This window comes from Strix uralensis, chromosome 23, assembly GCF_047716275.1.
Source record: "Strix uralensis isolate ZFMK-TIS-50842 chromosome 23, bStrUra1, whole genome shotgun sequence".
In the NCBI taxonomy this organism is placed as follows: domain Eukaryota; kingdom Metazoa; phylum Chordata; class Aves; order Strigiformes; family Strigidae; genus Strix; species Strix uralensis.
Genome location: NC_133994.1, coordinates 3,570,184 through 3,591,515, shown reverse-complemented (window position 1 = coordinate 3,591,515; position 21,332 = coordinate 3,570,184). Strand labels below are relative to the sequence as shown.

At 43.3% G+C, this 21,332-nt stretch overlaps 1 protein-coding gene across 1 annotated transcript; it reads left to right on the top strand.

Annotated features, from left to right (window-relative positions):
- The first annotated feature begins 1,169 nt into the window (after positions 1–1,169).
- Positions 1,170–20,924, top strand: TTLL10 (tubulin tyrosine ligase like 10). Its single transcript, XM_074893331.1, has 11 exons — positions 1,170–1,272; positions 5,411–5,576; positions 6,522–6,640; positions 7,915–8,035; positions 8,681–8,766; positions 8,980–9,151; positions 11,075–11,246; positions 13,012–13,152; positions 14,510–14,626; positions 19,559–19,652; positions 20,644–20,924. Exons 1-11 carry the CDS (start codon positions 1,170–1,172, stop codon positions 20,922–20,924), a joined length of 1,572 nt encoding a protein of 523 aa, XP_074749432.1.
- Positions 20,925–21,332: the final 408 nt, after the last annotated feature.

The following is a 21,332-nucleotide window of genomic DNA, read 5'->3' as shown; positions in this document are numbered from 1 at the left end:
GTCCCACCCAGGTGCAATTATGCAATTATTACTCAAACTTGCAGATAGGGAACTGGCACTGTAATGCTTTGCGACGTGGCCACAAACACAATGAATCAGTGACACTGACATGCTTGTCTACCTTCCCTGCCTGCCCACTCCCTCAAATCTCTTTGGGGAAGGACAGTCTTCAACAGCAAATACGCTTTAAATACATCTACGTGTAGACTCAGTAGCTCAGTATTATAATTTAGGTTATTGCATTATATTTTCCTACATAAGAATACTTACAGGAACTAGAACTTTTGCATTTGCCCTTCTTACAGACTTTAAACTGCACAGTATGACTGCTCCAATTATTTAGTGCTCTTAGACTGTTTGTTACTTTCGCTTGTAAGTAAAAGTCGCAAATATATATTTCCCTCTCTCATTCTAGCTGATGTTTCAGTTGCCCTATACTTTCTAAGGTAAGCATCCTTCCTACAAAATAGTTGCAGCCTTGACTCAGAACAAGTCCTTTTTTACAACTGACTGTTCCAAGCATGAAATATTCTGCCTACCCCATGTCCAACAACCATCTGGGATTATGGTTTCTGTCTCCAGATAGAATTATCTCATTTGTTGTTTTCATATCCATTGCAAAGACAAAAAATGAGTCTCAGCTTTCAAGCTTCCTGAAAAGAAGCCTGTCTTTTATCCCAAGGCTGAATAACTGGAGCCTGAAGATGCCATAGACAAAGAGTAGCAGATATATCTGAAAACAACGCTTGGACACTGCTTCACCGGGAGCAGCAGACTTAGGAAAAGCACCCAGTTACTCACAGCAAATTTCGAAGGCAACCCAAGACCTACACTGAGTGCTATCAAGGGGAAGGAAGTAGAAAGAGCACAAAGATTAGATACAAAAGCACTCAGATCCCCAGCACAGACACCAACAAGCTTATCACTAGAGACCACCCGTAAGAAACTGTAGATGGAAAGTAGAGCTAATGTGTTCCCAGCTAAACAACTAAGTCAAAATAAAGATTCTGAAGAAACGAAAAATTGCAGAAGATGGTGAAAAATGGCATCTACAATCAACAGAGCAAATGATGACAGAGAGGAAAATACACCTTACAGACTTTCCCAGACCACTCATGACTCTGGCAAAGTGGCTGACGACGATCTTTCCTTTTGCAGGCTAGGCTGAGATGGCCTTTGTGCCAACCAAGAGGAAAAAGAACACCAAATCCATGGTGCAAGGAAGTAACCAACAACAGGCTGGATCCTTATCGGCTGACAAAGGTGAATCTTGTATCCTTGATTTAGTTATTAAGTGTGGCTCTCTGAATTGGCAGTAAAAAATATATTCATTTGTTTCAAATGAAAATCTTTTTAATACAGAGGTAATTGCGAGGGCAATGCTTGTCTTTAGAACGATGTTTAGATCATTTAGCTTTCTTAAATGAAAATTTCAGCTAGATTTAAACTCTGGATTCTGGAGAAATCAGTCAGCTACTAGTCCATCAAACCTCCCTTCACATGGAAAAGGAAAAAAGGAAGTTCTGTCTTCTAAGCTCTGGTTTTTTTTCTTTTGGTAGCAAATGACACAAAGCAGACTGCATCTCCCTGCCAGTGTGTTTATCCCCGTGTGCACTGAAAGCAGAGCTGAGATGAGATAGGAGCTGCTTATACAGACACCGCCAACACACAATTCCCAAAGAAGTTAATGACCCGAATTCAAAATTGTCTCAAGCAATGTAATTTACTGGCTCCACCCGGTGTGAAGACAAGTGTGCGGGCTCTCTGGAAGGGAATCGTACTGTTTTAATTTCATGCTGCTAGTTTATGTGACAAATTAGAAGACTCTTTCCCCAAGGGCTCTCCCTCCTCCCCACCACAAATACCTTTTGGACAGAGAGAGGCTCTTTCACAGGACAATGTAGAACTGAGCTCAGATGCCTCTGAAATATCCACTCCTCTCTGCTGATTAGGTGTGCAAGCCAAGCCACTCTGTCTGTTCTTTTCTAAGAGCTCAAGTCCCAACAAGCATCTAATCCCACCTCTGATAGACAAGTGAAAAGGCCCTTGCCTGAAATTTATGCCATCAGGCAACAGGAATAACCCCCTGCATCCCTGTTTCTCCTTATCTCTTTAATAATTAACCATCTAAGGATGCAAAACACACAAACAAATGAAGACTAAGGGGACTCGTGCTTAACTGATACATGTCAAAAGATTTGACGAAATGAAGGTTCATCCTGAATACCGGGAGATTCCATAATTAGACAGAAAAGACGATAAAAGGCTCCCACCCCCTGGGTCTCTGTATAAAGATCAGAGAGGGAGAGATACGTACGTGTTCAGACTAATGGAAGAATACCTCACCAGCACTTCAATCATTGCAGGATATTTCACGTGTCCATGTCTCAAGATAAATGGGGCTGTTTAAAATTGGCTAATTTCTTAGCACTCCAGGAAAGGAGGGAGATGATAAAAGAGCCACAAGCTCTCGCAGGAGGTATGAATGAGCAATTAAATGTTAAAAATAGATAAATAAATATTTACATTCCCATATCAAAGAGTAACAAGAACAGCACAATAACACACCATGTTAAGGCAGAGGAGGGAGATCAGCCTCCCTCGTGGAAGATACCAGTCGCTGGAGGGGTGGTACCGCTTTGTGGTACAACCAAAATGCATTTGGTGTAGGAAACAGTTGCACTGTACTACTCTTCTGCATGCCTTTTAATTTACCTGGCGCTTATGCATAACGCATTAACCCTGTCTTTGAGCTACTTTCAAACAGTTTGTTCAAAAAATTTGACTGAGTCGCTAATGCCAGTCTCTTCTAGAGGAAGACAGAATATGTTGTTTTCACCTGGTCTGGTGCTGGGATGGCAAAATGAGATTGTGACCAAAGAGCCGGGCACTGCTCTCTGCTGGCACTGTCCCACCAGCGCAGCGAGCAAGCCAGGTCTCAGCTCCACAGAACCAGTAACAGGCAGCTCAAAATTCACCCTGGAAAAAGCTCCTTTCCGTTGGTTACAAGACACTGCCGAGGCAGTATTTTCCATCATGGATGTTGTGCCCTGGCTTGTTTGAACTGGTTGTTTAGTATGTTCTTTTGGTTTGTTTTGGTTTTAATTTAAGGAGGAAATTTAAGGCAGGAATCCAGGGATTCGCACTGATAATGCTGCAGTTTGTAACAACGCTGAGGTTTTTACTGTTAGAACCCTTCGGTGCCAAGTACTGCATGAAGCAGAAATTTAAAGCAAGTCCTGCCTCAAAGGGTTTGCAGTCGACTTCCTTTATTCCAAAGCAAACTGAACCAGGTGTGGGAGCCTGCTGGGAAATCCAGTAACTGTGGGCACAGAGTTCACTGCGGACTGCACCTGTGCTCATAGGTGGAGCACAATGAAGACATAAAACAACTGCTTGTAAAATATGAGAGATAACAATGCCCAATACCTTTGCTCCACTTAAGTCAAAGGAGTTTTGGCATTGAGATAGAAGTTTTTACTCGTGGGATCGCAGCATGTGCTATAACAAATAATGATAAAAGAAGAGTCCAAAGAATAGACAACTCCAGTCTTGTCATCTGCTTGCTTCCTGCTCCCTCCTTCCCTGCCACCACCTAATTCCAATGGGAACAGAACTAGGACAGAGTGGATTTTTTTTCTTCTACTGACAGGCTTTATTGTTCCCAAAAGTTTTGTGCACAGCCAAGTTGAAGAGAAACCAGAGGCATAGTTGCTGAGCCCCTGGAAGCAGTAAGCCTTTGTTTTCTGTAGGTTTGGAGTCAGTGATTTGGGTATCAGTAGCCCAGATGTTAGTTATAGAAGTAGTCATGAGCTGTTGTGGAAGCAAGTGCCAGACTTGCCATTCCTATGAGTTACGAGCTGAGAAATCAGACCACAAACAGAAATTTCTTGCTAAGGCCAAGATAATGGATGATAAATCCAGCAACAGTTTAGAGGCTGATGACATTATTACATCAGATACCACTTCTGAAACCATACGGTTTGCCCTTCTCAAGTCCTTTACCAGCAACCATACTCAAAATAAAATTTCCCAATACTGGCCATTCTTTCCTTCATATCCAAATGTGATCCAAGTTCCAAACTGGTAATGTCCTTCATCTCATTTATGTACTATAATATCATTGATCTGTTCTGAAAACATTTGAACAATGTGAAGATTGATCAGATGATAGAAATTGTTCACATACCATATTTTTTTCCAACAGTACCACAGCGTATGAGGCAAGACCCTGAACAAGTTTTGCTACTTTAGTTAAAACAAATACATTATAAAGCACAGTGTGGGACCTCTGGGCCTGTATCTCTCTCAGGGTGAGATGGTACTTGAGTTGCTTCAGCTGCTTTGAAGCATCTTTATACTTTAGAATAACATTGTAGACTGCACCAGAGAATTGTCTGTGCTGTAAGAAGAATATCAGAAACCTGAACAAAGCATGGGTGTAGCTTCTGCTATGTATTATACGGGGAAACCTCTTGACAGAGGAAGATCTGGAAGTCATGTTTTCAGTTTAGTTTATCATTCCTAGAAGGCCAAGTTCTTCACAACTGCTAAAGCTAGGTACAAGCACTGACATTCTCCTCCACAAATAACCCACCAGCATTTACTGGTTAAGCAGATCCCATTAACTTTGTACTGAAAAAAATTATCATTCCCTACAAATTCACCAGCTTTTGAGCCCTGGGGTCTGAGAATAAGTAACAGAAGCACTGCAAGCCTGACATGATTAGTTACCAATTTGAAGCAGGGTGTTTCCCATTCCCACCCCTTCAGTCATCGTCACCACAGTTTACGTGTGCCATTCCACTTTGTGGCTGCCTCTCAGGGGGACCTCAGAGCTCTCACATCCTGGGCTTGTCAAAATTCCTGTAGGCTTTAACAGCTGAAAGAACACCTGCTTCAATGTACAGTGTACGGCTAACACATCTCAGGAGGCTCTTCTTGCCCTTCTCCCTTTGTACTTCCACACCTCCCTAGACCTTGCAGCCTGTCAGGCTCTCCCCCTGCTTTCCATCTGATTAGCTGGAATGATTTGTGCTCAGCTTAGGGCAGAACTGAGACCCACCTGGACAAGATATCTGAGAAAGTCCTGTGAAGCAGAGGCCTGCCAAGTAAGAGAATGCCATTAAGCACTGACAGACTAGGGCTGACTTGAATGTTCCCTTCTACTATGTATTTTATTGTATTTCCTCTGTTTTTCCACTTAATATCCCATGATACCTGCCACCAAGTTACATTAGCAATAATTTCTGAATTGTTTTAAGACAACGCCCTTAGAGATGACTATAAAACCAACTGAAGCAGTCCCTTACCTCACAGTATTTTCTTCTGCAGTAGCTGTCTTTCTAGATGTGGATTTCATGGAGAAGGTGCCAGATCATCTGAAGTTTCTTAATTTCCAATTTTGCAGCTACTTCTACCAACTCTGAAGCGGAGCTTGACAAAGCCAAGTCTAAAGAGAATAGAACACAGGGTAAGGCATGCCCTCAAGAAAAACAGCCAGAAGAAGAGATACTAAAAGTACCAATGGGGCCAGGACCATATTTTTATATCGGTGGATCTAATGGAGCTGGGCTGTAAGTAGATCCTCTCAGCAGACTCATATGAACAGCAGTATGACCATATATGAAGTCGTGCAATCCTATCCACTATCCATTGGCCTCAAATAATTTTCCTTTGATTTGCTGTCTTTTTGGAGTGGTACACCTGGGGAACTGCTCAAAAATAAATCAAACAGAAAGTATCCACTGGAAGGCCACCAGCAGTAAAGTAGCTAACAATATATCTTTGCAGAGAAATTAAATGCTTCTCTTTGTTTGATGAAAGTTTCTCTGTTGGGACTGTTCTGAAGTCACTTCACTACACCATGTAGCAAATCTGCTAGCATCATCACTAGAGCTAGCAACCACTGTTGTTGATCAACATTCTGTTGTGCTAAATGTAAAACAAGCGAAAAATAAGAAGAGATTTCAGCCCAAGAAAAACTGTCAGATCAGAAGTTCCATTCATTCCTTTCTGAGTTCTTTCCAGCATGTTGGCATTCTTCTCTAGATGTTGTCACCAGCAAGAACCACAGAATCTCTGCTGCAAACAGCACTTTCCTTGCTCTGTTTTCATAGGTTTGCCTACAAAGAGCTTTTTCTATCACTACTTGTCAGCTCTCTCCAAACTCCTCAGTGGAGAGGCTCCTTGTTAAGACTGGACCCTGAATGTTTCTATTCCATGGGTACCAGTTGCATCCTAACAGGCAAAACCCTGCTGAAATGGTAAAGTTCTCATTAGAGCTGCTGAATCATAATGTTCTGAGCATCCTCAGGTACTCCCCCCACCCTCGCAAGTTCAGACCAGGAGGTTCACTAGCAGCCATTCTAATTAAAGCTTCCCACCTTATCCCCCACCCAGGGGCTTCTGGTCATGTTAGTTCAGTCTCCCAGAAAAAATTACCAGGAGTTCAGGGGATATGAGCTAAGTATTTGTTAATAGAAGGGAGGCCACTTTTCAATTTTGTTTTCCTTATGCAGTGTGAGCATCTATTGCCAGAGCAGAGGCTGGCAGCGTATCTATGACAACAGAAGAGAGGATTATGCACTGAAATGGTGTGAAATCAAGTGCAGAGAGACCTATTACCATTTCAAAGAAGGTAGAGGTGCCTGTGGGCCTTGAGTGGGAGAGGGTGGTGGGAAAAAATTTAGAATGCTGGACTTGTGACTCCCAGGGCAGGGGAGGTCACCTGGGGGTAGGAGAAACAGGTAACCTCAACTTCTTGGCAGACCTCAGAGGGGACATCAGAGCTGGGTTGCCATGGTGATTAAAGAAAGGGTTTTAGACAAGAGAGCAGCTTTGGGAGAAAAGATACCACTGAAATGAACTACGTATAGTGAAATGAGCAGTACAGAGATTTAAACACAAACCATCACAATCACTTCTGAAATGCGGACCTCCCTCTGGATTTGAGCACGGGCTGCAAGAGGACTGGCAGAGTCCTGTAGCAGAGGAGGAGTGGGGAGCTGCTCTGGCACCTCGCAAGCACTAGTCTAGGCCCTGCATAAAGAGGGTGCCTTGTGTTCAGAGACGCTCCCCGCAGTGGAGGTGGGGAGAGGAGAAAAGGAAGGAAGGGTGTGCTTGCAGAGAGAAGTAAGCTCAAGATGGGTCACCCCACACATCCCAGGCCCAGCTATCTCTATCGAGGGAGAACAGAGTCACTAAAAGCCCAACTACTCCACTGGATTAACCAGCAACTTTTTGAATTGCACTCTACCCTTCATCTCATCACTGCAGCCTGACTTCAGAGGGTTCTGCCAGCTTTCCCACCAGAAAAGCATAAAATCAAGGGCTCCCACAGCAGTGCCTCTGGTTGGCACCCCCAGAGTGGTACTTTGCATAACAAACACAAAACTCCCTAAGCACAGCCCCTGGGGCAATTCTTTTACTTCTGGGAGCTGGTCAAGACCTGTGCCCTGGCAAGCCTGAGCATCGCGGCACAGAGCTGCTGGCTTCCCTGTGGCAGAGGGAGTGTGTTATCCCTTCCCTACTGCCTTTCCCCTCCTGCCAGCTCTCATGGCAACGTGGTGGCTGTTTGTCAGGCTGCACCATTACAGCAGTTGGCCAACTGTACAGGAGTGCAGATGGATGGGCCGTGTTGTGATGCAATTCTGCAGCTGGAACGGTGTGACGGCAACGGCACCTCTGGAGGGAACAAGGGACACACTTTTACACGAAGCCCCATCAGGTCGGTTTGTTCCACTACAAGGTTGGACAGAAACACATTTACAGCAAGGGTTTTCACTGCTCTGAGTTGTTACTACTGCCTTAAAGCAAGTTGGTGAAAGTCAGCAGTGACAAAGTCAGCGTCATCCTCCAGATTCTGCTGCACGGGATGATGAGGACAAGCTTTTTTTTTTTTTTCTAATACAGGTGAACAGCTTCTCTACCAGATTCCCAACAACAGAGTCCTCACCAGTAAGATAGGGCTTTTATGCTGCCTGAGAGAGCAAGAGCGGATGATGACAAAGATCAGTAGGAGCTCTAATTCCAAGTAAGAACTCTCACCTCTTTGAACCTTGACCAGAAACATGCCAACAGAAAGTGACAGCACATAAACAATGCACCAGTTTCTTCTGGATGCATAACAGTACAGGATACAAAGTATATGGGGCTTTATTTCTTTCTTATCTTCTAGAAAAATAACTTTTTTTCCAAAAGTACATACATCAGAGACAGAATTTATTCTTTCTCTGTGTCTAGAGTTGTAGTAGTGCCAGGTCCCCAAAAGACAACAGTCATAGTAATTCCCCTTTTTTGGATACATCATCCTACTGGAAAGGTCACAACTTCTTGTGCCATAGACACTAAGTATAAGAGAAGCTTATTGCCATTTCTGCTCCTTTATTTTTGACCTAGCAAAAAACCAAATGGCAATCCCGTACCATGGTTACCTGCAGCCATCTCAACTAGTTTTCAAAAAAACTGAGCATATGAAGAATGTCTTAAGGCTAACATATATTCTTGAAAGCTTATGGAATGAGGTAGCTCAGGAAAAACGTACAACAAACACACAACTGTCCATAAGCAGGAAAAAAAGCACCATTTCTTAAGTTTACTTGCAACCATCCTTTCTGAAAGTAACAGAGGAATGAATGTGCTGGATAGGGTTTTCAACTTGTACTTGATTCGCCCGTAGGTTACTGAAGATGGAAGAATTCTTCCCAGAATCCTTTCGCCTGGACTTAAAAGATGAGAGAAATGCCTTTTTTGAGCTTTGCAAAGGTGAATTGTCTTAATCATGGTGGCAATCAATTTAAATAGCTATGAGATCCTCTGAAATGTTCATAAAGTATACACAGGAATAGTAATTGATGTCTATATGCATGTGTATGTATATATATACACGTTCAAGTGAGCAGTTTTCAGAGCCCACTAACGGGCACATCGGTGTTACACAGCACACACATTACTGTAACAGACTCATTCTCTCTACAGAAGAACAGATTTGGATCTGCAAACCGAGCTGCTCTAATCAAGGTCGAGGAATTTTCCTGCTTAAAACTCCAGCTGCTGTCAACACCCTTCAAGCCAAGCTCCACAGCACTGAGGAAGACCTACTCACTAAGAGGGTGCCATGCAAGGCTCCCCAGGCAAGAATTGTGCAAAGGTAGAGATTGAAGCCTTGGAATTCATGCATGAGCAGTGTGCTTGATTAAGCACACTGCCCTCAGAGAGTTGCATTGTTCCATAGGTATTTAATGTGGTTACACCACATCTCATCGACCTGTGAGACTTCATTTTGTGGCAGAAAGGTGATTTCTCTGGTTAGTCTGTCTTGCATCCACACTTCAGTCATTTCAAGGCAGATCTTTGTCATCAGAAAGATTTGAGTTTCCTTTGTCTGGAAATTTAAGAATGAATCCAAAAGGCCAGATGCTACAGTCCTGTACATGAGTTCTATACAAAAGGCCTCGTGCAAAGGAATTTAAATTAGATATTTATCATCCCAGCTTCTTATACAAAGCTAGTGTTTTACAAGTGGTATGGCTGCAATATTTGTTCCATGCAATCTAATAAAGCCTCCCAAATACCTTCTTAACTCTGTCTCAGTGCTGCAAAAGTCTAGGCCTCAATCAATAAGCAGGGGCTAGCAGTCACTAAAATTTTGGGTCGGGGTTGTTTTATTTTTTTATTCCTTGTACGAATAAAGGAACCACGCAGGCAGCTCTTTGTAGAACACACACCCTCTCAGCCATTCCTAGAACATTTTGCAGAGAAGCAGAACAGCAGAAAAAGGAAGGGAAAAATACGGCAGCATCAGTCATGAGAACTGTTTCAGCCACTGAACGCTACATGCTTGCTGTTACACAACTCACTTAACTTCCCTTTGCCTCAGTGTCCCTCCCTCAGTTGAGGAATGCATTATAATTAAATCACTTCAGTCCTTTGAGAGGAGTGAATAAAACTTTCAAAGAGAAATGCAAAAAAGATGTTTTCATTATTTATCCTAGGAGCTGCAGTTCCCAGATGCCTTTGATGCTGCCTTTAGTGTGCCCAGCCAGGCATACAGGGCACCCCGAGCTCCCTGGTGCCCTTGCACGCAGGACATTGCCTGGCATTGTCACGACATGCCAGCAATGACAACGCGATACACTCGTGACAATACTGTAGTATTGGCATGGCAAAAGCACATTTTCACTGCATGTCCTGGCAAAGTGATGATACCAATTCCTCATGCTGTGCCACTTCCCTGACATTCTGCTGTTGTGGATTGGCATCTTTATCTTGCAAGAGAACTGAGCAACCTTTCCAAGAGCTTCCCTCACCAAAGCAAGCAATATTTTCTGCTTGCGTTCATCCAAACATGCCTTTTCATAACAAAGGAATGGTTGGCCTCATTAAACAGAGAGATCTGTAAAATGGTAAACTGGAATGATGATCCTTCCAAAACAGCCTGGACTGTGTTTATGCAGCAGCCAGTATATGGAGCAAAACTCTGCCTGACAAGATCAGACCAAGGGTCTTAGTTAGACCAACACGTGGTCTTTGACGTAGACAAGCAGCAGTGCCGGGGGAAGAAGTGGTTGGACCGTATCTTAGATCTCATCTTGATTTCTATTAGTGAGGAATGGCTTATGCTCTGAAGAGCCAGGCTCCATATTCCTTTGAAAACTGTTGTGGGCAATCATTGTTTTAACAGCATATCCTCGTTATTTAAGTAGACGTCCAGCGACCTTTGATGATAAAGGGAAACAATTCCCAGAGTACATCACTCTGGCAATAAAAGCAGTGGTGCTGTATGAAGGGCTCTTTGTCTGCAGACATAAACTTTGTATATTCTCCAGTAAATATTAGTAAATCTTTAATTACCAAGACTCGGCACGGCTTCTATTCCTTTTGAAAGGAGCTGTTCTTGCATTTCTATCCTCTCCCACAAGCGCCCTCTGCTGCCACTCGCCTTAAAACCGGTGTTGAAAAAGGGACAAAGATTATTAGTTCTGTGCTGGGAAAGGAACTGGCTGTGGGGTTTGGTGTGAGCTTTGCCTTACCTGTCTGTTGGTGACGCGTGTTGAAACAACTGCTCTCACAGGTATATTCACCAGCCTCTGCTCCTGGAAGGGAAGAAATTTGATGTCCGGTCTTACCTCTTCATTGCCTGCACAGCACCATACGTGTTATTTTTTGCCCAGGGTTACGTCAGGTTGGCCTGTGTCAGTTATGATGCCGCTTCTGATGATCTGACTGTTCATCTGACCAATCAGGTAAACTAAGGTCACTTCGTTCAGAATAAGGAGAGGGTGTGGTTGACAGACATGGGAAGCAAAAAAGACTTTTGAAAGGCTAAAAATAAATGCCCTCCTGCATGCAAAATCCCTGCACCCAGGTAATGGGCGTGGGCTTATGTCAGGCATGGCAGCAAGGCTGAACAGAAGCAGCACCAGATCAGGTCCCTTCTCTGCCATGGACCAGTTCCCTGCTTAACCTCACAGTTTCTCTCCCTGGACCTCTTTTTCCTGCCATTATTCTCTCGTGTATCTCTAGACCATAAGCTTCTTAGGGCAAGAAGCCTTTGATTGCAGCTACCTAGCACAAAGGAGCCTTAACCTTGGCTAAGGATTTTGCTGATCCTGTTGTGCTTAAATACATAACCATAATGATGTAAGATGCAGATGGGTTCTTCAAGAGCCATCATTCTTAAATCTCCATCTTTGTTCATCTTGCTTCTCGAATGAGAGCTATAACAGAATGAGACTGTTCTGGCTTGTACCCCCATACCTCTCTTGTCACACAAAATAGAAGCCTTCCTTGCTCAGATCTACCTGAGCTTTTTACTTCAAATGAGGCTCTTCAGTAGTTAGAAGTGGCCCTGATGAAAGAGAATTTAAAAAATCAGAAGGAAGAAAACAGTTTGATTTTAAAGCCCTCCTCTCCTCCCAGTGTCATGCTGTGTTCTGAGAACCAGCAAAATACACATTAGGGAGGTATCAGACAAGTCCACTTCAGCTGGAGTTTTACTGTTCCTGTAGAAGTGCAGCTCAGGACAGCAGATTATAGCTGCTTCCTGCAATATGTGCTATTATCAGTGTGCTACTTGTTTTCCTGGAATAGTTTGTTTGCTCAGCTAGAGAGCTATCCACATGGGAATTCAGGTGCTCGGGCAGGATCCCATGGCACAAGTGATATTAAACAAAGGACAGGTGTTTATTAGCAGAACATAAATTATCTGGGTTCCTGCTGGGAGGAGGGAAACGAAATTTATAGCAGCGGCTGGTAATAGGCCAGACTTCTTCAAATTACAGTTGATTCTGCTCTCATGCCCTTGCTACCCTTTCATCCCACCTGGAATCAGCCATTTTCTTACTGTATTTCCAAAAGACAAGAGGCAGCAGAGACAGCATCAGAAGCTTTGCAACCTCACAGTAACCATCTCACAGATGGACTTGCAGCCAAGCCCGGCTGCTTCATAGGGAAAGGGGACTTGCCTTTGATTGAACGATGTAAATACTCCATTATTGATAAACTCAGCGGACATGGGGATTAATGAGACAGTGGGAGAGAGAAACCCTCAGTGTTTCCCCTGGGGATACACCCCTACCTCTCTCCCAGATGTACTCTCCTCTAGGACAGTACTAGGCAGATAGACACTGGAACTGGATTTAGTCCGAAGAATATCATGACTATGACTTGAAAGCTGCTCCCCTTGTCTGCCAGCCCCTGGTCCAGACACATCACACACACAGAAAACACTGTTTTGACAGAGACCTTGGGGAATTGTCTCTGTCCATGTGGGTCAGGCACATTTCTACCTGTGGCAGTGTGGTACAATGAGAGCCAGGACAGTTGCTCAGGTTTAGCTCTGCTAGTGAGGGGCTCTATTCCCTCCACCTCTATAACTTGATCCTGGGGTTCTTCCCAACTCCAGATGCCTGGAACAACTCAGGGAAGTTGGATGTCTGCCATGCAAGCCAGTTCCCAGTGATTCTTCACTGCCAGACATCTAATCCTCCCTTCGCTCTGTTCCCTCAGCACATGCAGAAGAAGAACTCCCTGTACAGCCAGTTGAAAGAGGAGACAGTTTGGCGGATGGAGGACTTCAACAGCTACGTTAATGAGAAGTTGAGAAAAACCAACGGCCTCCCCAAAGACTGGGTTTTCACTGTGTTTACTGTAAGTGAAAGCAAGTGTGTGGTGTGCTGCTCTGCCTAATTAGGGTGACAGGAACAGGGAGAAAACCCGTCAGTTCACTGGAGTCCCCAAGGAAACACACACACTGAGTGAGAAGGTATTGATGGTCCCATGGTAACCATTTATCTGCAGATGCTAAACACAGAAGTGAAGACACAAAGAGTTTAATTTTAATAAAATGGGCAAACAGCTGAGAAAAAGAGCGTGAATGTAAGTGCTAGCTATAAAAATGTAATTATGGTCTTCACATTCCTGGCCCAATGCTGTGGTCCTGCACTAAAAAATAAAGTACACGTTAGAAAGTTCTCCAGCCTGACAGATCTGAGCCTGAAAAGGGACTACGCTTTCAGTGGTCTCTTTGCTGTCTGACTTGGTCTCGCCATCCATTTTCCATCTGAGTTTGCCATATGAAAATCATGTCAGGGCCTTAGATCTTCTCTTATCATGGAGAAGAGATAAGAAGACTTAACTGGCTTGATTTCTGACCATCTCCCTGTCTCACTGAGGAAACAAAGTGAAGAAATTTTCTTTCCTGTCTCACTGAGGAATCAAAGTGAAGAAATGAGTCCCGGAGACATCATTTCATCAGCCTGAGTCTAATGATGCATCAGTTCTCTACATGACTTGCTGGGGTGAAAATGAAAAGGGCAGAGGACACAGCTTTTTCAGGTTAATTTTGGAAACACTGTAGTTTAAAGCCAAATACAAAGAAAATTAAACAGCTAAAAACTTTGTTAAAATACATTTTTGTTTAGAAAAACAGCTCAGAAGCAAATCTAGTTGAATATGCCAGGTTTCTCAGGGGATCAGAAACTTCAGCCAACATTATGGTATCTCTCTTCATGCAGAAATTCCCCACTGTGCATTTCAACTCCAAATAGAGGGAAACTTAGCATCACCTTCTGCAAGTTGCTGTAACTCAGCAGGCTTCTTTAACACACTATGTCCAGCACTGCTGTGAGGGGGTTGTGAGTCATCACTGTCAGAAATGGCTGTGTTCAGCTCACGTCTAGGTGTCTCCATAGGAGTAAATGAAAGAACACTGCTAAAAATTCTACAGACAGCTCATTCTGAGTAAGGGCCAAGGGCCAAGATTCCTTCACGCACCACAGGAGCAGTCGGGAGAACCAAGTTCAAGAGGGGGTTTTAATCAACTCAAAGTGGACAGACACATGATCTGCAAAATGCGGCATCCTTCCAAGTCTAGAGAGGAGCTCTGCTGGAGGCAGGGGAAGGAAAAATGTCCCTAAACCAAGAGGACACCTCTGACTTACAGTGACTGCTATGCCCTCAGCATTCACAATGATCAGTTACTGCCATTCCCTGTCTTCTGTTTCAGGAAAGGATGCAGCAGATCATGTTGCAGTGCTTCCTGGCAGCCAAGCACAAACTGGATCACAAACTGGGCTACTTTGATCTCATCGGCTGTGATTTTTTAATTGATGAAAACTTTAAGGTACGAATACAATATCGTCAAACGCTCGGTACGATATTGGCCAGATGTCTATCGCCAGCACGGTTGACACAGGCTCTGGTGCTAGGAATGAAATAGAGCATTCAGTCAGTCAGCTATGAAGTGCAGGATTCATTTTTTTTCTCCAGTTCCTTTGTCCAGCATCAAGACATGGCACCTGTACTGCCTGCACATTTACTGCACAGAGAAACCCTGGCATTAACAGCTCAGGATAGGAAGAAAAGTACCTACTGCATCCAACACTGTTCTGTGCAGGATTTTCACAGGGAAGTGGAGTTCATAGTGAAAAGTATGGGAATTCTAATGCCCACTCAGTTTCTTCTTTCTCCAGAAACCAAACATGCCAGATGATCAGCCAGCATAAACCAGTGTGTGATGCCTCTAACATCACATGAAGCACACTGATTTACACTAGCTGAGTATCCATCAAAGGCAACGAAGAACTCGCCCTCACCATGCTGAAGAGTCAGTCATTATCGATCCAGATGTCAGCATCAGCACCTCCATGTTCACTGTAGGTTCACCATCCAGCAATAGGTCAGCCCACCGAGTCTATAAAACCTGCTAGAATTACAGCTCAAACTTGTAAAGAGTGAATGAAACACAGACAAGAAAAGCCAGAAGAAAGGGAAAGGGAAATGTTAAATACAGTGATTGAAGTGCTTTGAATTCAGCACAGTCCTCCAAAACCACCTGGCCTAAACATAACAGAAAGCCATCTGGCAGATTCTGCTGTTGCTAAAGTAGAAAGGAACTCAAACGTATTCCAGCAAAGGGCAGTGGGAACAGCAAACCCTATGAAAGAATGGAATTAATGTATGCAGCAGTGGGTAAGGCACCCGAACAATAGACTCCTTTGTACAGGAAGTCAATGGCAAGGGAGAGTAAATGGCAAAGACATAGAAACTGGTGCTTCTCAAATTTCAGTGGGAATTGTCTTTTGCAAGGTTGGCATGCAAAGCCCTGGCTGTGTAAACTTAAAGTAGAATAGAAGATCCAGTATCAGTCTATTGGGGCAATTCCTACTTGGCTAGTTAAAAACTTCAGTGTTGAACGACCATTACCTCCCCATATATTTTACATATGGAGAGATAAACAGAATCTGTTTCTCGACAAGTATTATTCATGAGAATGATGAGGATTTCTGGACACTTAGTGGTGAGAGTCAGTTGGAACCTGGAACCTCCCTTTGAGAGAGAGCAATGTGGAAATTAGGCATTTATTTAGCGTAGGTTTGTCCATGTTTTCTTGCCCCTGTTGGGGAGCAACAAAGCTACTGCTTTTACTGGTGCAGTGCTGCACCAAGAGATACCTGCAGACTCCCTGCAGAGGCAGCGTACGACAGCTGGACGCAGGCCTGACAGCTTCAATCCACAATTAACACCAATCGGTGCAGCAAAATCCCAGGGTTCTGTGGGCTGACAGCACAATTCCCGTCCTGCCACCTATAATACACAATAGTCTTATTCTTCCTGTCATCCTATTTCATGACACGTGTAAGATCTGCTTCATGCTGATTTAACATGGTCTTACATGTTCAGTCCTATAGCTCATCATGCCTTTCCCTCTTCCTTATTTGTCTGAGATATAAACGCCCCCAGCATCACTCCTAATCATTCTTGAAGGCCCTGCAGCATCCTGATTCAGTCTCTGGAAGGTGTTTTTCCTGCCTCAGAGTTCTTAGAAGCATGGACTATGAGACACCACAGCTTTCTGTAGAGGTTTGCATATTCATAGGTAAGCTGAGAAAAGAATGAAGTACTTTAAGAGGAGAGGGAGCAAAAGTGACGGATGTGATTTTGTTGTTGTTGGCTTTTTTACGACTGTTTTCTGGAGCTTCCTTGTGCTGCTTTGTAAATGCCTAAGTCACTACACAGCTTAGGACAGTGTCATTTAAATGCTCAAGGAACCTGTTTTCAGAAGGCGTTGCATCAGCCGTGCAAAAGGGCTTCTCTCCAGAGGTATGCTGGGAAGACAGATGTGTAAATTTTTTATCAGCCATAAAGGAATTCAGCTATCTACCAGCAGAGAACAGAGTGAACACAGATAAGCCGTTTGCCAATTTGTGATAGATGTACGCAAATGAAGATAACACTCAAATCCTTAGTTAAAGCAGGGACGGTTCCTTTGATTTGAATGACATAATTCATTCACCCCAGGAGTATGAGGTACCACATGGACACTGTAGACTTGGTTGTGCCCTCCCCAGGTCACAATGATAAAAAAATCTGTCAAAAGCTTGTTAAGACTGTGGAAAACAGAACCCTACTGCCTTAGCCTGTGGTCTCCACTATTGCTAAACGGATGCCTTTCTGGGTCAACAACATCTGAGTAGCCCTTCCAGTGCTTGGTTTGTGACTGTGCGTGCAGCTTCAGCTATGTCCACACAGGATACACAACAGGTTATTTTATTCCTATTTCTGACTGGTGTTTCAGTGCTGCTTAAAGCTCCAGCCAGAAATCAGGCTCCCTGGGCACCTGCTGCTACACAAATGCAGAACAAGACAGCCCTGCTGTGGAGAGCTTTGGGCTTTGATGTTACAGCCATCCTCTCTAAGAACAAGTTCTGATGTAGAGAGATGTATACAATCCCATTCAGTCTCGGCTGTCAAGTCACTTGGAGCTTCTGGGAGCATGGACTGATGCCCTCTCCCTCCCTGAGACCCCAGCAGGATGTTTAGTTTCCACCTGGTGAGCTCCAGAAAAAATCCACACAATTAAATGAACTAAATGTGTTTTCATCAGAAACAGAACAAAACTGGCTCAATCACGCATTTCCTGCACACCAAGTAGTCTTACCTCTGCCCATGTCAGCAGGGAAAGGACCCTTGGGACAGGTCTTACACTGTCTGAGCTGCCATGTCAACACGTGACGGAGCCTGGTCTCACCATCCAATGCTCCTTTGAAAGACTAAACTGCTGCTGTAAGGGTGGTTCTGCAGCAATGACACCACAAGAATAATCAAACTAGATGCAAATTAAATGTATTCAGCAGATGCTAACACTGCATCCAGCACTATACAAAGAACAAGAAACAAGACCTCAGATCCTGGTGTAATGCAGGATCTGGCTGCAGTCGTCATGTTGTTCAAGAACCTATGGACAAGTCCTACTATTTAAAGTTTTTAAGCCTACCTGTGATGTCTTGACAGAGCAAGTTTAAGATGTGACAGAACAGGGAGTTGTACTGGCAGGCTGCAGGGAGCAGTAACCTCCTCATCCCCCAGAAACATCCAGAGCAGCACTTCTGGGTAAAGCCACAGGGCACTCATTATTGTTCTCCTCACTTGAAAAGCCTAAAGAAAAGGGATGGTCCATGGTTAGGAAGTTGAGGACAGACATTCTGGGTTTTGTTTCCCTTTCTTTATCATGTGCTTGCTAGGAAATTTCAAGCAAGGCATCTGCATGCCAGATGCAGGGAGAAGCACGTGTAGGATGAAATTCCCATGGAAGTTACGGATATTCACACAGATACGGTGAATCTTGGCCTTATTCTCTCTGCTCTTCCTGAAATAGAACAAAGGGCATTTATTAACTTGCCCTGGTTGTTGGGAGGTTGAGTACTTAAAAACTGTGAGACATTCAGACAGTACAGTAATGGGGAATGTAGAAGATGAACAGCATGATAGATATCACAGAGAACCTTCTTCCTCCTGTTTGTCAGTTTTATTTGTTTTGAAGGAGAGGAAACCAAAATCTAATGAAGACAATTATGAAGGTTCATTGAGTTTGCCTGTCAGCACAAAATCTTGTGAACTTTTAAGAGGAAAAAGAACATTTAATGAGAAGAAGGATGAGTTTGCCAGGAAAAATGTATGTAGCTTAAGTGCCCTCTGTTGGCACCTGCAAAGCAGGTTTTTTTGAGCAGCTGCTCCAGTTCTCCTCTGAAGAAAAAAAAAAAAGACATTACACTGCCTTCACTTACCAGTCTTTTCACTTGTTTAATAAGTATTTCAAAGAAGTGAAAATTACTGTTGTATCTTATTCTCAGCAAAATAAAGTGCCAAAGTGAAGGCTATCATGTCACCAAACTCTACCAAGGCCAGCCTCCATTTCACAGGTACTTTGCAAGCAAACTCATTGCTGCTTCCAAAAAAAAAATATTTTTTAAGATTATTTTTTAAAGTCAATTAAAAGGGAGTAGAATTCTCCTGGGGCTGTTACATGATTAAATATCCTTCCTTACAAAACACTGAATATTTCCTACATGTGTTATATACAGGATGCAGCACCATATGGTGGAGGCAGGAAGTGAACAGATGAGTTTCTCTCACTATAGGGGAAAGAAATAGTAAACAGAATTACACACAAGTTAGAAATCTGTGTGGAACCAAACAACTAACTGGACCATCACATTCTGTGGCTTGTAGCTTCAGACCTTGGCATTCCAAAGGGAAATGGAGATGAGACTAGTACAGATATGTAAAATTATTACCTTACATGGCTTCTACCTGAAACTAAAGCTTACCCGTGAAATCAAGGCCAAGGGTTCAGTGAAGACTCAGTACCATGTGTGCTTAGTTTTGATCCTATGTCTACCTCAAATCAAAATGATTCCCAGATTCCTTATAACTTTATTTCATGGTATCCAAAAAACTCAACTAGAAACTGTTATGGAAACTGGGATGTGAAGAAACACAGTGCCTTTACACACCTGTGGAGCAGGAGTTAATCTAAAGCACGTCAGCCAGAGACACCTAGTCTCAAGTACGTAAATGTATGCAAAAAGGGATTTTATTTAATTCATCCAGTCCTTATGAAAATTCTGTCCTGACTGCATTCTGTGTTATGAGATTTTGTTGGGGTTTATTAGTACTCCTACCTCTCAAGGTGTTCACTAAGCCAGTAACAGGGCCCTGCTCTGACTCTAAGGAGATCCAGCCTAGTTTCCTGACTGACATTCATCTTTCCCAGGTCTGGCTTCTGGAGATGAATGCAAACCCAGCACTGCATACCAACTGCAAAGCCTTGAGAGACATCATCCCAGCTGTAGTCTACGAGGGTCTTGGTAAGCAAACAAGTTACAGGGTGGCCAGCAGCAGATAATCATACCACTCCATTGCTTGTCAGAGGAGAGACTCCTGTTTATATCAGTTGTAGGTCCAAAACAAACTTTGAATAAAGTTTGAATAAAGATACCTCACTGCTGAGTTACTGAGCAATTTAGAAGGCATTGAAAATTCTAATCCATGCAGACCTAGAAAAGCTATGGTCTTTTTAGTCATGCACCCATTAGAAAGAAATAAGTGGTTAGATTTTTTTCTTAGTTATAATTATTTTTAAGAATGCTTTCTTATATATTTATATACAAAAGGCTAAATATTAATACATGTCCCTATAAACTGCACCTGCACATTTTCCTCACACCTGTTGTTCTGAAAGTGCCTTACACAGCCATGGAAGTGCTTAAATGCCAGTGTACCCCACTGTACTTCACAAATATAGCTGGCAACCGTTATGTGAACTACACAAAGACTGAAAAAATCCTTATTGCAGTCTGATATACATTAACTAGAACTGCTTCTGCCTGAAAAAATCTTTCACCCCCAATTTTCTGTGATATCATTGTATGTGTAAGGAGAAGTAGTAAAGTGAGAGTCTGTCTGCATGAAGGGTATTAGCAATAGCCTGCTTACATTTACTTTCATAGTTACCTTCCTGTGCATATATATGTTTATTTGGGGGTATATACATATCCTGTATTGCCCTGTAAGCCGTTCTACTATATTTTTCCTACCAATTTCCTAAAATGTTTCCAGTGGAGCTGAAGCTGGCTGAAGTGAATGCAATAAAAGTGTGTGTGTGTGTGTGTGTGTGTGTGTGTGTGTGTGTATTGTTTTAATAGTAATAGTCCACAGATCACAGGTTTGAAACCACTTCCCCTCCTGACCCCGCATCCTTCCTATGCACACAGCTGCTTTGTGCATTCACATGACAGCTTGGGTGTATTTTAGCGTCAGAGCATTTAGACCATCTCATAACTGCCTCTTCTTTTCCAGATTTGGTTCTCGAGGTTTTCAACAAGCGCCTCAAAGGCCAGAGTGTTTTGCCTTTGGAGACACTCCACCATTTTGTGCTTCTCTATCATGAGGATGCTGCAGACCTTGACCAGAAACAACCCTCGAAGCTCAGGAGTGGCCTGTGCACAGGCTGGTATCTGCGGCCACACACAGGCAATACCAGCCACTTCAGTCAGAGCCCCGCCAAAGTGCTGGAGAAGTCCCCCAAGAAGCCTGGTTGCTCTAGAAGAAAGGTTTCCTTGCTCAGAAAGAATTGTTAACAAACTGTCCTAACTATACCACGCATGCAGGTCTTTGACCATCATGGGAAAACCCTCTGAACCATTATAGAGCAAGAGGGTCTTCACAAGCTCAGAAGACATAAAACAAAATAAAACTAAACTTGTATGTGCTGTGCTTGTTCGGCTCATTTTCACCTTATATAAACAAACAACTATCAACCTCAGCTGGAAAACAAGTAACTATTTCTATAAGTACTGAGTTCTTCTGCAGAAAGTAATACTTCAACCAGCCAGCCAGAAATTATGGGAAAGTTACAGAAAACAAGACAACTGTTACCACATTAAAACTCATCCCTTTTAAAACAATGCTGATCTGACCGGTGCAATCCAGAAACAGGCCCAGCTTCGTACATACAAAGCCGTCGTACAAAAAGGCAGGGAAAGAAG